The sequence below is a fragment of the Bufo gargarizans genome, chromosome 8 (genome assembly GCF_014858855.1).
Source record: "Bufo gargarizans isolate SCDJY-AF-19 chromosome 8, ASM1485885v1, whole genome shotgun sequence".
Lineage (NCBI taxonomy): Eukaryota > Metazoa > Chordata > Amphibia > Anura > Bufonidae > Bufo > Bufo gargarizans.
Genome location: NC_058087.1, coordinates 152,289,190 through 152,302,444, shown reverse-complemented (window position 1 = coordinate 152,302,444; position 13,255 = coordinate 152,289,190). Strand labels below are relative to the sequence as shown.

The following is a 13,255-nucleotide window of genomic DNA, read 5'->3' as shown; positions in this document are numbered from 1 at the left end:
AAAGACAATGGGATCGCCCTTACCAGGGCGGAGTTCCGCTTCAGGTAGGGACACCCAGGTTTCGAGGTAGGCGTTTACCATTGCCTCATACTGCTGATTATAATTTCAATATTGCCCTAATTAAGGATACATTTTAGTGAGGGAGGAATTACCGGTATCTTCCTTTCCAAGGAACAGCAATGAAGAGGCAAAGAACAGGTATGAACCTAGCCCTAAGGCCTCTTGTACATGAACGTTGTGGTTCCGTTCCGTGCATTGGGGACAGCAATTTGGGGTCCCCAATGCAGGGAGTCAATGTCCGTGCGGCCGCTGAGACGAATCGAGACCCATTCAACTTGAATGGGTCAGTGATCCGTCCGCACCGCAAATAATTGGAACAAGTTCTATTTTTTTGCGGTGTGGAGGCACAGACAGAAACACCACGGAAGCACTCACTCCGTAGTGCTTCCGTGGGGTCCCGGTCCGTGCTTCTGTTCTGTATCTCCGTGATTGCGGACCCATTTAAGTGAATGGGTCCGCATCCGTGATACAGAGTGCAAATGGGACGGTACCCATGTATTGCGGACCCGCCTTATGCGTGTTATGTATTATGCGTTACTAATCAATGAGTCAGATAGTATGCAACAAAAATCGCCGTATGAGATCCTGTCAGTAAGGATGTATGATGAGTAATGCTCTGTAATCAACTTCGACTAAGCGAGAAATCCGAGTAAGGTGAAATGAGAACATCAAGAGCATGAATGAATAAGCATGGAAACATCCTACCTGCGTGTCAAAGTGTGACAGCCACCGGTGAGTCAGATAACCATGCGGCATAGAGAGCTGATTATAAAGTCATAAAGCGCTGAGTTTGACTTGTAAACCGCTGCGGAATATGTTGGCGCTATATAAATAAAGATTATTATTATTATTATTAATAATCATGATACCTAATTTTCTTAACTTAATGAGTTAAATGGGTTATCCAGGAAAATATATTTATGACTTATCCTCAGGATAAGTCATCAGTATCAAATCTGCGGGGGACCAACACCTGGGACCCCCACCGGTCAGCTGTTCTTGAGCGCCGTAGCCTCTTCCTGGGCCAGTGACATCACGGTACATCAGTCACATGACCTAGTTGCAGCTCATCCCCATTCAAGTCGATACCAAGCACCTCCACTATACGATATACGGGGCTGTCCTTGGAAAGCCGCCAGCAGCCTGCATCGCTCACCAGAGCTCCGGAGAGTGGGGCGACAGCGCCCTGAAGCAGCTGATTGGCGGGGATGCCGAGACTCGGACCCACACTAGTGTGATAATGATAAGTCATCACTATCTTTTCCAGGATAACCCCTTAAACTGGCCATACACCGGTAGTGCTTTTGTGGGACTTACATACTGATTTCTCCAGCTAGGACATCAACATCAGATTGGTAATGGTCCGAAACCTGGCACCCCAACCAATCAGCTGTTTTGAGCACCCACCATCTCCGGAAACTTTACTGTGGATGGAGCCAGAAGCAGAAGGCTCAGTCCACTGTGTAGTGGTTGTGCCACGGTATTGTAGCTCAAGTGAACAGAGTCTGCTGGTGTCAGAGAGCCTTCCATCCACAGTATAGTGCCGGACCCCCACCAATCTGATGTGGAGGACCTGAGGATAGGACATCAATATCTAACGGCACTTTTACACTGCTCAATTGAGCAGACGATTGTTGGGTAGGAAGAGTTCCTTCCCGACAAGCGCCTGCTCGTCAGAGGAGGAGACCGCTGCTATTACATGCAGGAGAAATGAAGGAGAAATACTGTGGAAAAGTTCAAAGGGTATGAATACTTTTTCAAGGCACTGTATATGTAGGAGAAATGGTTAAAGCTATATGGTCATTGAAAGGAAAGTATCAGCTATAATTTTTTACTAATTAACCCCAGATACTGATGGTATACCTTTTTTTTATTTATTTGTCTTTACTTTCTGATTGTAGACTTTGTTTATAATTATGGGGGCAGCCATATTGCCTGAGCTGTTATTAAACAGTGTTTAGAGATAAGCTTTACAGCCCCCACAACGACTATAGGAAACAATGGACATGAGATGCTCATTGACTTCTATGGGATAGTTTTCTAGCCATGCTCTGTGACCTGAGCAGATGTCATTGTACAGGGAGGGGGAGAAGAGCCTTGTCCATCATCTATATTAAATGGTGGATTCTGTGTTATCTTTACAGATGTGTTATCTTTCATTGTAATCTTGTCTGTGCTGATAATGAGATAAGTACTGATCTGTATAGAACAGGTAGTGTTTGACAATGGGAAAGTTTTCTATCCGTGCTCTGTGACCAGAGCAGAGTCATTGTGCAGTGAGGGGGAGGAGGGCTTTGTTCCTCATGTATTGTGAATGGTGGATGATCCTATGTTGTCTTTATAGATGTGTTATCTTTCATTATAATCCTGTCTGTGATGATAATGAGATGAGAACTGATCTCTATAGAACAGCTAGTGTTAAGAGTGTATTAGACTGCCAAATTATCTGGCAGATGATCTCTAACGAGTGTTTCTATGAATACTCATTAGCGATCATCTGCAGTCTAATACTGCCTCCAAATGCCAAATGGACAAGCAAATGGTCGTTCATCGGGCAATTGTGATTTTCAAGCATGGTTAAATATCACAATGGTGCCAACGGCAGATTGCGCTGTGTAATAGTGATCTGCTGCCGGCACACCGCTGCCCTGCAAAGGGACTGGCGATGGTATAGCGATCGCTCATACCCCTGTCATGGAGGACATCGCTGCGGCATCGGGGTGTCTAATACTCCCTTTAGACTGTAGGAGAGTATTCTATCAACGCTCTGTGACCTGAGCAGATGTCATTGTGCAGCAAAGGGGAGGAGGAGGACTGTGTCGATTGTCTCTTGTGAATGGTGGATCATGTGTGATCTTTACAGATGAGTTATCTTTCATTGTAATCCTGTCTATGATGATATTGAGATGAGAAGTGATCTCATCAGAACAGGCAGTGTTAGAATAGTATTAGGAACAGTGGTATGAGTGAAAATGTAAAAGAGTATATATGACAAATATGACAAAGAATAACTCTAGTTGTATTAGGCTACTTTCACACTTGCGTTTTGTGCAGATCCGTCTTTTATCTGCACAGACGGATCCGCACCAATAATGCAAATGCTTGTATCCGTTCATAACGGACCCGTTTGCATTATTCATTCAAAGAAAAGTCTAAGTCAAAACGGATCCGTCTTGACTTACATTGAAAGTCAATGGGGGACGGATCGTTTTCAATTGCACCATATTGTGTCAGTGAAAAACGGATCCATCCCCATTGACTTACATTGTAAGTCTAGACGAATCCGTTTGGCTCCGCATAGTCAGACGGTCACCAAAATGCTGCAAGCTGCGTTTTAGTGACCGTCTAAAAACGCAACGGAGACCAAACGCAGCCAAACTGATGCATTCTGAGCGGATCCTTATCCATTCAGAATGCATTGGGGCTGAACTGATCCGTTTTGGGCCCCTTGTGAGAGCCCTGAAACGGATCTCACAAGCGGACCCAGAAACGCCAGTGTGAAAGTAGCCTTAGTGTTATATCGACTAGTCCTGTTTCTGCGCAAACTCTAAAACGTGGAGCTAAAAAAAATCCCTTTTCCTGGGAAGCCGTAATGATTACACCAAATGTCCTCATATGACTATGTAATGACTGGGAAACTTTCCATCGCCGCTTATCTCCATATCCCTCACTGGGTAACAGTGCGGCCACATTATGATAAGAAACCCTCTGATGTCAGATGGAGCAAACAATAACACTTACATTACAGGGATATTAATTTGCAAACCACAGACAAGCAAGCGCTGAGCCGAGGCGGATGTGGTGTTCTCTAGCAGGGGTTTTCTGTGTTCTTCAAATATTCCAGAAGCTTCTCGGAGACCAGAAATGTATGCTGACGTTCAGATGAAGATTTCTGGAAGTCAGCTCGCCAAATTGCCGAAGACGAGCAGAACTATCCTGTTCATAGTCTCATCAGGGGCAACGCTGAGGAATCAGCCGCACGTTCCATTGAACGTCTTCAGTCTCAGTTGACATTGGCCCAATGCCAGTTCTGTCTGCTCAAAAATGAAACCACTGCTTTTCACTTGAAAAGAAACCTTTTTTCAAATTTAAAGGGACACTACAGTTAATTTATATATGTTCTCATCTATCGGTTCTGCTGAAAGTAATCTATTGTTCCCTGTTATCAGCCATTTTGAAGGTAGAAGAATTTTCTATGAGAAAACTGACAGAAGGAAAATGTCTGCCACCATGATCCTCAGGCTTCATGAGGAGGATACAACAAGCCATTCTGCCTTAAAGGGGTTGGCCACTTTCTTGTTACCATTGACCAATGTGTTTGTAAGACGATACATGGCACTTACTGATATAGTCTTTGTTAAAATTTTGCTGTTTTCTATATTTCATGAGGTACACCCCCTCGTTCACCAAGTCCTTTGTGATTACCACACAGAGGTCTTGTCCATAAAATGGCTGCTGATGGAGGATCCTGTGACCAGAAAAACCACCTCCATTTGCACTTACACAGTTAGGAGGGTGTTTATATGCAGAGGCTGAGTCACGTGTCTGGTCATGTGACTTTCCATCAGCGGCCATCTTATGGACAGGAGCTCTATGTGGACAGCAGAGAAGATTTACCATACAAGGAAACATGGCACTGAATATCAACACAGTGTCATACACATTGGTCAAAGGTAGACAGAAAGTGGCCAACCCCTTTAAGGCCGAGTTCACACTTCCGGTATTTCCATCAGTTATTGTGAGCCAAAACCAGTACACAGAGATAAGCTGTAATGTAAAGATTTCCTATTCTTCTGTGTTTTTGACCTGTACCTAGTCTTGGCTCAAAAAAACTGATAGAAATAACTGAAGTGTGAACTGGAGCCAACTAGGGTATTTCAGTACAAACTGAATCATTGCCCCAGGTGAAGAAAGGGGTCTTATGAGCTAATAATACAGATGGTCCTTAGAGGAGACTATGTCCAACGCTTGGTACCCCCTGCTGATTAGCTGCAGTTCTTTGGTGGGTATTATGGCCTCTTCAGTTCTTTGTTGGCACAGCCTCTACAAAGTCTGATCTGCAGGGGTGATGACAATTGGTCCCCCACCAGTGTGAGCGAATCAGTCAAAATGCGATTTGGGTTTAAATCCTGCAGAATCGGTTGACTGATGCAATTCAATCCCGAATCGATTCTACCCAAATCAAAGGCGCTCTAATTGGCCACAAAATTTGTATATGACGCTCTGAGGTCTTCTAGGACTAGTTTTTTTCTCTCTAGTCTCTCGCATTTTAACATTTTTTATCTTTTTTTCTTCTGTCTCTCTTTAGTCATCAATATTTATTATCTCAGAAAACTCCTTCAGGGTCCTCATGCACACGACTGCATTTTTTCCTGATCGCACACGGACCCATTCATTTCTAGGGGTCCGAAAATAAAACGGACAGCACATAGATGTCATCAGTGCGCTGTCTGCATCCGTATGGCCAGGCCACAAATGATAGAACCTGTCCTATTCTTGTCCATTTTGCAGAAAAGAATATACTTTTTTTAACGCGGGTCCTGTGAAAATTGTGGGATGCGCCTGTATTTTGCGGATGCGCGATTTTCTGACCATAAAACGGATATAGTCGTGTGCAGGAGGCCTTACTCTGTCTGTGTTTAAACCCTAATGCTCAAACCAAACATATAGCCCATATACAGATGTAGAACCGCTAAGCGTGCCTCTCTGTAGGCTCTCATTGGTTACCACCACTAAATCAAATGGATATTCCAAAGTGCGTTGCCAGATGACAAGCTCAGTACTGCTACATCTGCATGAAGAACACAGCCAAATCCATTGCTAAATGTATCAGTCTATCTCTTTGCCAACATTGTATCCCCTACTGGAATACAAAGGACTCCCGAAATAATCAGGTACAAGTGAAGCTGTTGTTTGAATATTTTATAATAAAATTTATTACTTTTGAAGTGTAATAAAATAAATGATCTGCACGGCAGAAAGAAACATTCAAAAAGGGGGCGAGCCCTTTTAGTTTGTGCAAAGAATCTGGTTCTGTAAACATTAAAAGGCAAGTGTTCAAGTTTCATCCCAAAATACAGTTAAATTGCTACAAAAATAAACTTGACCACCATTAAATAAGATACGTTAAAAATAATCCCAGGAAGCAGAACGTGGAACACGCGTGTCCTTCTCGTGTTAATGCCCTGTGGTGCTAGATCTGAAATGGGAAAGACTTTAAATAGTCCTTCAAGACCCGGTTGACGGGTATTAGGTCCAGGTTCTGCCTCCCGAATGTCGCCAGTATGCTTTTTCGGCAGAGTTCTTGTAGTGGTCTTAACCTGACCTTCCTTAGAGGAGCGACGAGCATCTTTTTAGGAGACAATATGTAATGTTCCAGCAGCTGGAAAAGGCAATTGAATGACTCTTTGCTGCCATCTAGGCAGAACCTCCCGGCCTGGAAGTGAATCCTGATGCTGATGGGTCCTGTAGCTGTTTTAACACTGATGGCAAAGAAACAATTCTTCTGTCTACTGTCCCTGATGAGGAAAGTGCCCAAAGGCTCCAGCCTTAGTTTCTCATGGGCCAAATTAACCGCCATAGGTCCCCAGTAAAATCCACAGGTGTCCAGCATACTGCTGGTCTTGGTGATAACAGTAAAATCCGACTGAGAGCGGAAGGTCCGAAAGTGCGTGTCGCCAAGCTGTAAAGCAGGGACTGGGACGTCCCTGGACTGTTATGGACGGCTCTGGCGGGCTGGATCTGGGAACGATCAGAGTGGGAAGCATCCAGGTGCTGAGGTCTTCGGTCTGAAACTGCATTATCTGCTTCCACCTTGCTGTGTGCTACCATCCTATAGACTTGACCAACCTATGTGGTCTTCCATAGCGTCCCTCTTAGCGGCAGGTCTGCACGTCCTTTGTGGTTCTTCTGAAAAACCAAAGAAAAATGGTTGCAATTTAATAATCAACATCACATAAGAACAGTCCATCATGTCTTCTACCTATGTTTTATCTCCTAGCCATCCATGGATGATCAGATGAAAAGCATCTGCAGGCAACACCGTGTCTACTATACCTTCCAGTCATCCCGAGTGCTTCTCAAACGTGCATTTCCCATCACAGACTCATCATGAAAAGCTGCTTTCTATTTTTACTCTGCTTGCTGTAAATGACGAGTTCCTGGTAAAGGCGAGCGCTCCGTGTCTGGTGCACGCCGCAGCGCTCTGCTACCTCTCTTTCCTGTTACTCAGCCTTTACGGTCTAGGACTTCGAAAAAAAGGTCGGCACTAAATGGCTTCCTACCAAATAATATGTTTTAAAGTCTTCTCCACGCGACGCGCGGTTCAATAAATCTTTGCTGATTGACTTGACCTTTATCTCTGCCTGGGATTTTAGAATTCAGCTCTTTCTGGTAGATGTAGTAGCCACTTATTGACTGCTTCAGTAAATGGTTGAGAAGCAAGCAGGCATTCTCAGAAAACAATTCCCCACAGCCATTTTTTACAGCTACTCTAGCGCACAGGCATTGATTTAAAAACAAGCATTTAGGCTGATTGCTGCTGCTCTGAATGGTCAGCGGCGGCCCTGGCCGTCTATTGGAAGCCGCTTTCTGTGGATGCAAAGCCCTCCTGTGCTACTTAACCCTTCCCACCATCTAGATGTAAGGCACCTATCCCCAAAAAAATAAAAAATCCACGCTCATTGCAATTTTCCAAAAATGCACTTCAAAGAATGTAGATGTAGCAGAGCCGAGTTTGTTATTTCGGTTAATGCAGAATACCAATAATGGCTTTACACTAGGGATGGTGAAGATACCCAGGGCATCATTTTATTATAGGTGGCGATTACTGCTTGGAGATGAAGTGCGATGGGCACGTGTCCAGTGCTAGCAATGCCACATTATGAATTCACAGACAAACTCTGGAGCGACTCTGCTACAACTGTACGTGTCCTGCATCGTCTAGAATAGTCAACGGCTTGGATGGTCATTTCTTTTCCTTTACTTTACGTAGACTAAAACAGCAATTAAACCTGTCCCAATGCAGGCATCCTATCTGTCCTGGGAGTACCCATGTACGTTCCTATGTTTCGCTGCTACGGTCGCTGTAGGTGACCCCTATGCCAGCGGAGACACATGCCGGGTTACAGGTGGCGAGCTGCAGCTCCAACTTTCCATAGCAATCTTGGCATAAGGCCTATGATGGGTTTGCACTAAAATGTTCTACTTTTTATTAGTGAGCAGAATTGCTTAGATTTTTGGCAGATCTGATTTCCATATCATAAGTCACATGTAAAAAATAAAATTAAAAGAGAGCGAGCTGCCCGGATGAGCTCGTTCATGGATGCACTAAACGGCGCAGATACAAAAGAGAGTCCGTCCTGCGCCGAAATCTAGTAGAAGGACCGATCACGACTAAATCTTGTCATGATGACAGCCTGAAACGTGACACGCGGGCGCCCCAGGATCCTGTTCTGCCAGCGTCAGATATCTGTATAGGTGGCAAGTGATGGTTCTGTGTCCTTGATCAGCCCTGAGACTACAAAGCTCGTCGCTAGCGATGCACGCGCTGAATCTCCCATCCTCCAGCCAGCGCTGCAGCAGGATTTTTTTTACTGCAGCTCAATCTGCTCCCCACAGCGGGACCCCCAGACCCATGCAGCAAGCTATGGAGTCCCAGTCCATCCCCAGAGCTGGCTTTGCTATTAAACCGTGTAATCTGAGATCATTTACTAAGACAATGCATTGGGAAATATACGTGTGCCAAATGACAAACTCCTGAGCGCTGCTCTGGCAAAATAAGGCAGCTGTTCCAGTGAAGCCTTGCTAAAGTAATAAAACCCAGGAATAAATCCAGAGATTGAGGATGTTTCCCCCCCCCCCCAATTCCCAAACCTTAGAAAACTGAGAGCGGAGACAAAGGGGAGGCAGAAGGGGCTCAGCATCTGCATGGAGGAGACCCTCCAGATAATCCAAAGGGGGCTCAGCATCTGCATGGAGGAGACCCTCCAGATAATCCAATGTCCCCTACATGAAGCCTGGGTGCATTCTCCCTGTCACATCACCAGGGCAATAATAATGGATGTAGCAGACCTGAGTTTGTCATTTGTCACAAGAGTATGCCAATAGGCTCTTAGCAAGCGCTGCCCCTAATGCCACCAGATGTAAGGCAGGCATCAGAATGGGTCCCGTCCTGGCTCCACCATGGGCTGCAGACGACAAACACAGCTCACCCCGACTGTCCCCGGTGTACGGGGCCCTTACCTGGTGTATGAATGATGACAGCACACACAGCTCCCCGCTGTAGTCCACAGAGACGGCCGCCGGGATAGAGATCCTTGGGAAGCCAGCGGTGAGATGAATCATAATCTCCTTCAAGGGGCAGTCCAGGTGTCTGGAGGAGAGCGGGGCCCGAGTCGTGGCGGAGCAGTGCAGCAGGCTGTGCTGTCAGTGCCTCTGCCTGCAGACGGGGAGCGCTTCTCTTTTGTACAGAGCCCTGCCCCTCCCCCACACAGCACGCCTTCTGCCGCCGCTACTTTCACTTTCTATTCCAGAGACGAGTTCGTCCCGGGGCACAACGCAGAGTCCCCTCCACCCGCTGCCCTAATGTCTCAGCGCTTCTACGGATCCCGTATCTTCCTTCAGGAGGTCCGTCGGGTCCGACTCATCATTCTACTGTTTGTAGACCTAGAGGGAATGAATCAAAACCGGTGTAAAGGGAAATGAATTTAGTTGCCCATAGCAACCAATCAGAGACCACCTTTTATTTTCAGAGCTCGTTTGGACAATGAAAGGTGGAATCTGATTGGTTAATGTAATCATTGATAAACAGATTTTATAAATCCCCCCCCCCCCCCCCTTATTTCTAAATAGCACCAACATACTCCACAGCGCAGTACACAGACCGCCCTCACTTCTGTCACACGTACTGTCTGGTTGCTAATCTGGAGCTTTACATTCAAAGGCAATAAACCCAATCCTGTATGGAATAATCCCAGATCTGAGCAGTGAGGAGGAGGGGAGAAGAGGAGGAGAGGAGAGGCCACCACAGGGTTTCCTTATCTGCTGCTGAGAAGAGTTTCATTTCTAGGAAACGTAGAATGAAGTAGAGGCCTCATAACTGGTGCCGGCTGAAGAAACAGCTGCAAAATGCGTAATCTAAGGCTACTTTCACACTGGCGTTTTGGTTTCCGTTTAAGAGATCTGTTCAGGGCTCTCACAAGCGGTCCAAAACGGATCAGTTTTGCTCTAATGCATTCTGAGGCTACTTTCACACTTGCGCTTGATCGGATCCGTTCTGAACGGATCCGATCATATTAATGCAGACAGAGGCTCCGTTCAGTACGCATCCGTCTGCATTAATAACTTAGAAAAATTTCTAAGTTCGCAAGTAGCCTGAGCGGATCCGTTCAGACTTTCAATGTAAAGTCAATGGGGGACGGATCCGCTTGAAGATTGAGCCATATGGGCTCATCTTCAAGCGGATCCGTTCCCATTGACTTCCATTGTAAGTCTGAACGGATCCGCTCGCCTCCGCACGGCCAGGCGGACAGCTGAACGCTGCAAGCAGCGTTCAGCTGTCCGCCTGGCCGTGCGGAGGCGAGCGGAGCGGAGGCTGAACGCCGCCAGACTGATGCAGTCTGAGCGGATCCGCTCCATTCAGACTGCATCAGGGCTGGACGGAGGCGTTCGGGTCCGCTCGTGAGCTCCTTCAAACGGAGCTCACGAGCGGAATTGCGAACGCAAGTGTGAAAGTAGCCTGAATGGAAAAGGATCCGCTTAGAATGCATCAGTTTGCCAGCGTTTTGGTGTCCGTCTGACGAAACTGAGCCAAACGGATCTGTCCTGACACACAATGTAAGTCAATGGGGACGGATCAGTTTTCTATGACACAATCTGACACAATAGAAAATGGATCCGTCCTCCATTGACTTTCAATGTTGTTCAAGACGGATCCGTCTTGGCTATAGAAGACATAATACAAACGGATCCGTTCTGAACTGATGCATGCGGTTATATTATCTGAACGGATCCGCACCAAACGTGAGTGTGAAAGTAGCCTAAACAGTGCCACCATAAGTGGTGCCAGCAGAATATAAACTAGCAGCACAATGCCTCACATAAACAGTGCCACCATAAGTGGTGCCAGCAGAATATAAACTAGCAGCACAATGCCTCACATAAACAGTGCCACCATAAGTGGTGCCAGCAGAATATAAACTAGCAGCACAATGCCTCACATAAACAGTGCCACCATAAGTGGTGCCAGCAGAATATAAACTAGCAGCACAATGCCTCACATAAACAGTGCCACCATAAGTGGTGCCAGCAGAATATAAACTAGCAGCACAATGCCTCACATAAACAGTGCCACCATTAAACAATACTGCTCACATGATAATATCAATACATGCTTAAAGGGCATCTGTCAGCAGTTCTGTACCTATGACACTGGCTGTCCTGTTACATGTGCGCTTGGCAGCTGACAACATCTGTGTCGGTCCCATGTTCATATGTGCTGAGAAAAATTAGGTTTAAATATATGCAAATGAGCCTCTAGGAGCAACAGGGGCGTTGCCATTACACCTAGAGGCTCTGCTCTCTCTGCACTTCCATTGACAGGGGCAGACATGATCACATTTGCACTGTCTAGTCTTTTCAATCAAAGGTAGTGGCAGTTGCATTTATATGGCGCTGACATATTCCACAGCTCTTTACAGACATATCGTCACATGCTGTCCCCAATGGAGCTACAATCTAAGTTTTCTATTAGTATGTCTTTCGAGTGTATATTAAAACATAATTTTCCTCAGTAATGCGGGCACATATGACCATGGGACCAACACCGATGCCTTCAGCTGCCAAGCGCACATGTAACAGGTCAGCCAGTGTCATAGGTACAAAACTGCTGACAGATGCCATTATCTTACTCTATAGTGCAACATAGGTTATTACCAAAGAATAATATATGACTTGTGTATGTGTGTTTTAGTTAATGGTTACCAGCCTCATGTATTTTTTCCCTTTTACTAAGGCAACATGCACACGACCGTATGTGTTTTGCAGTCCGCAAATTGGAAATCTGCCAAAAAAATGCCATCCGTGTTTTTTTTGAGGATCCATTGAAACTCTGCCTAAAACAGACAAGAATAGGACATATTCTATTTTTGTTTGCGGGGCAACAGAACGGGCATACTGAGGCGGACAGCCTACGATGTGCTGTCCGCATTTTTTGCGGACCCATTCAAACTAATGGGTCTCCACCCTATCCGCAAAAAAAAACCGTAACGGACACGGAAACAAACAACATTCGTATGCATGTAGCCTAACTTATTCGGAGATCACTGACAGACATTTTTGTGCACACATTGGAAACCCATAATGCGCCATAAAGATAGTGCGCAGTATACTGGCCGTACGGTGCGTCTCAGAATACTGGTATTGATGCATTAGCTGCATTTATACTGTAAAATAATTGCAGTAAGGCTACTTTCACACTTGCGTTCGGAGCGGATCCGTCTGGTATCTGCACAGCCGGATCCGCTCCTGTAATGCAGACGATGGGATCCGTTTAGACGGAACCGTCTGCATTATATTTCACAAGTCTAAGTACAATTTGTATTCAGAGCCAGACTGATGCATTCTGAGCGGATCCGCATCCACTCAGAATGCATTAGGGCTGGACGGATCCGTTCGGGCCGCTTGTGAGAGCCTTAAAACGGAACTCACAAGCGGAGCCCCGAACGCTAGTGTGAAAGTAGCCTAATCTGTACAAGTTCCTCCAATGTAAAAAATGCAGATATTGCATCTGCACAGACGGATCGATTGCCGGCAAGGGGCCACTCTGATTGGTCCCTTGCCGGCATTACTGCACTGTATGCTGTCCGTGACAGCATACAGGGCAGGGGCTTTGCAGCGCTTGGATTAAAGAGCTGCCAGAACGTTTATATACGTGGTAGCTGCACGGGGTATGTGCAGCTATCACGTATATATACAGATTGCGGTCGGGAAGGGGTTAATGAACGGACCCGGTTGTATTGTGTCTTCTATAGCCATGAAATTCAATGGGGGACGGATCAGTTTTCTATTGTGTCAGAGAAATCGGTTCCGTCCCCGTTGACTTACATTGTGTGTCAGGACAGATCCGTCTTGCTCCGCACCACATGGCGGACAGAAAAACGTTGCAGGCAGAGTTTTGGTGTCCGCCTCCAGAGCG

The 13,255-nt window shown here is 46.0% G+C and overlaps 1 protein-coding gene across 1 annotated transcript; it reads right to left on the bottom strand.

Moving 5' to 3' along the window:
- Positions 1-5,967: 5,967 nt before the first annotated feature.
- On the bottom strand, positions 5,968-9,646 carry SOCS1 (suppressor of cytokine signaling 1). The gene is given in 3 exon segments (XM_044303590.1): positions 5,968-6,757; positions 6,760-6,969; positions 9,304-9,646. Coding segments are annotated over 2 exon segments (636 nt in total). The 5' UTR covers positions 6,892-6,969; positions 9,304-9,646; the 3' UTR covers positions 5,968-6,253.
- Positions 9,647-13,255: the final 3,609 nt, after the last annotated feature.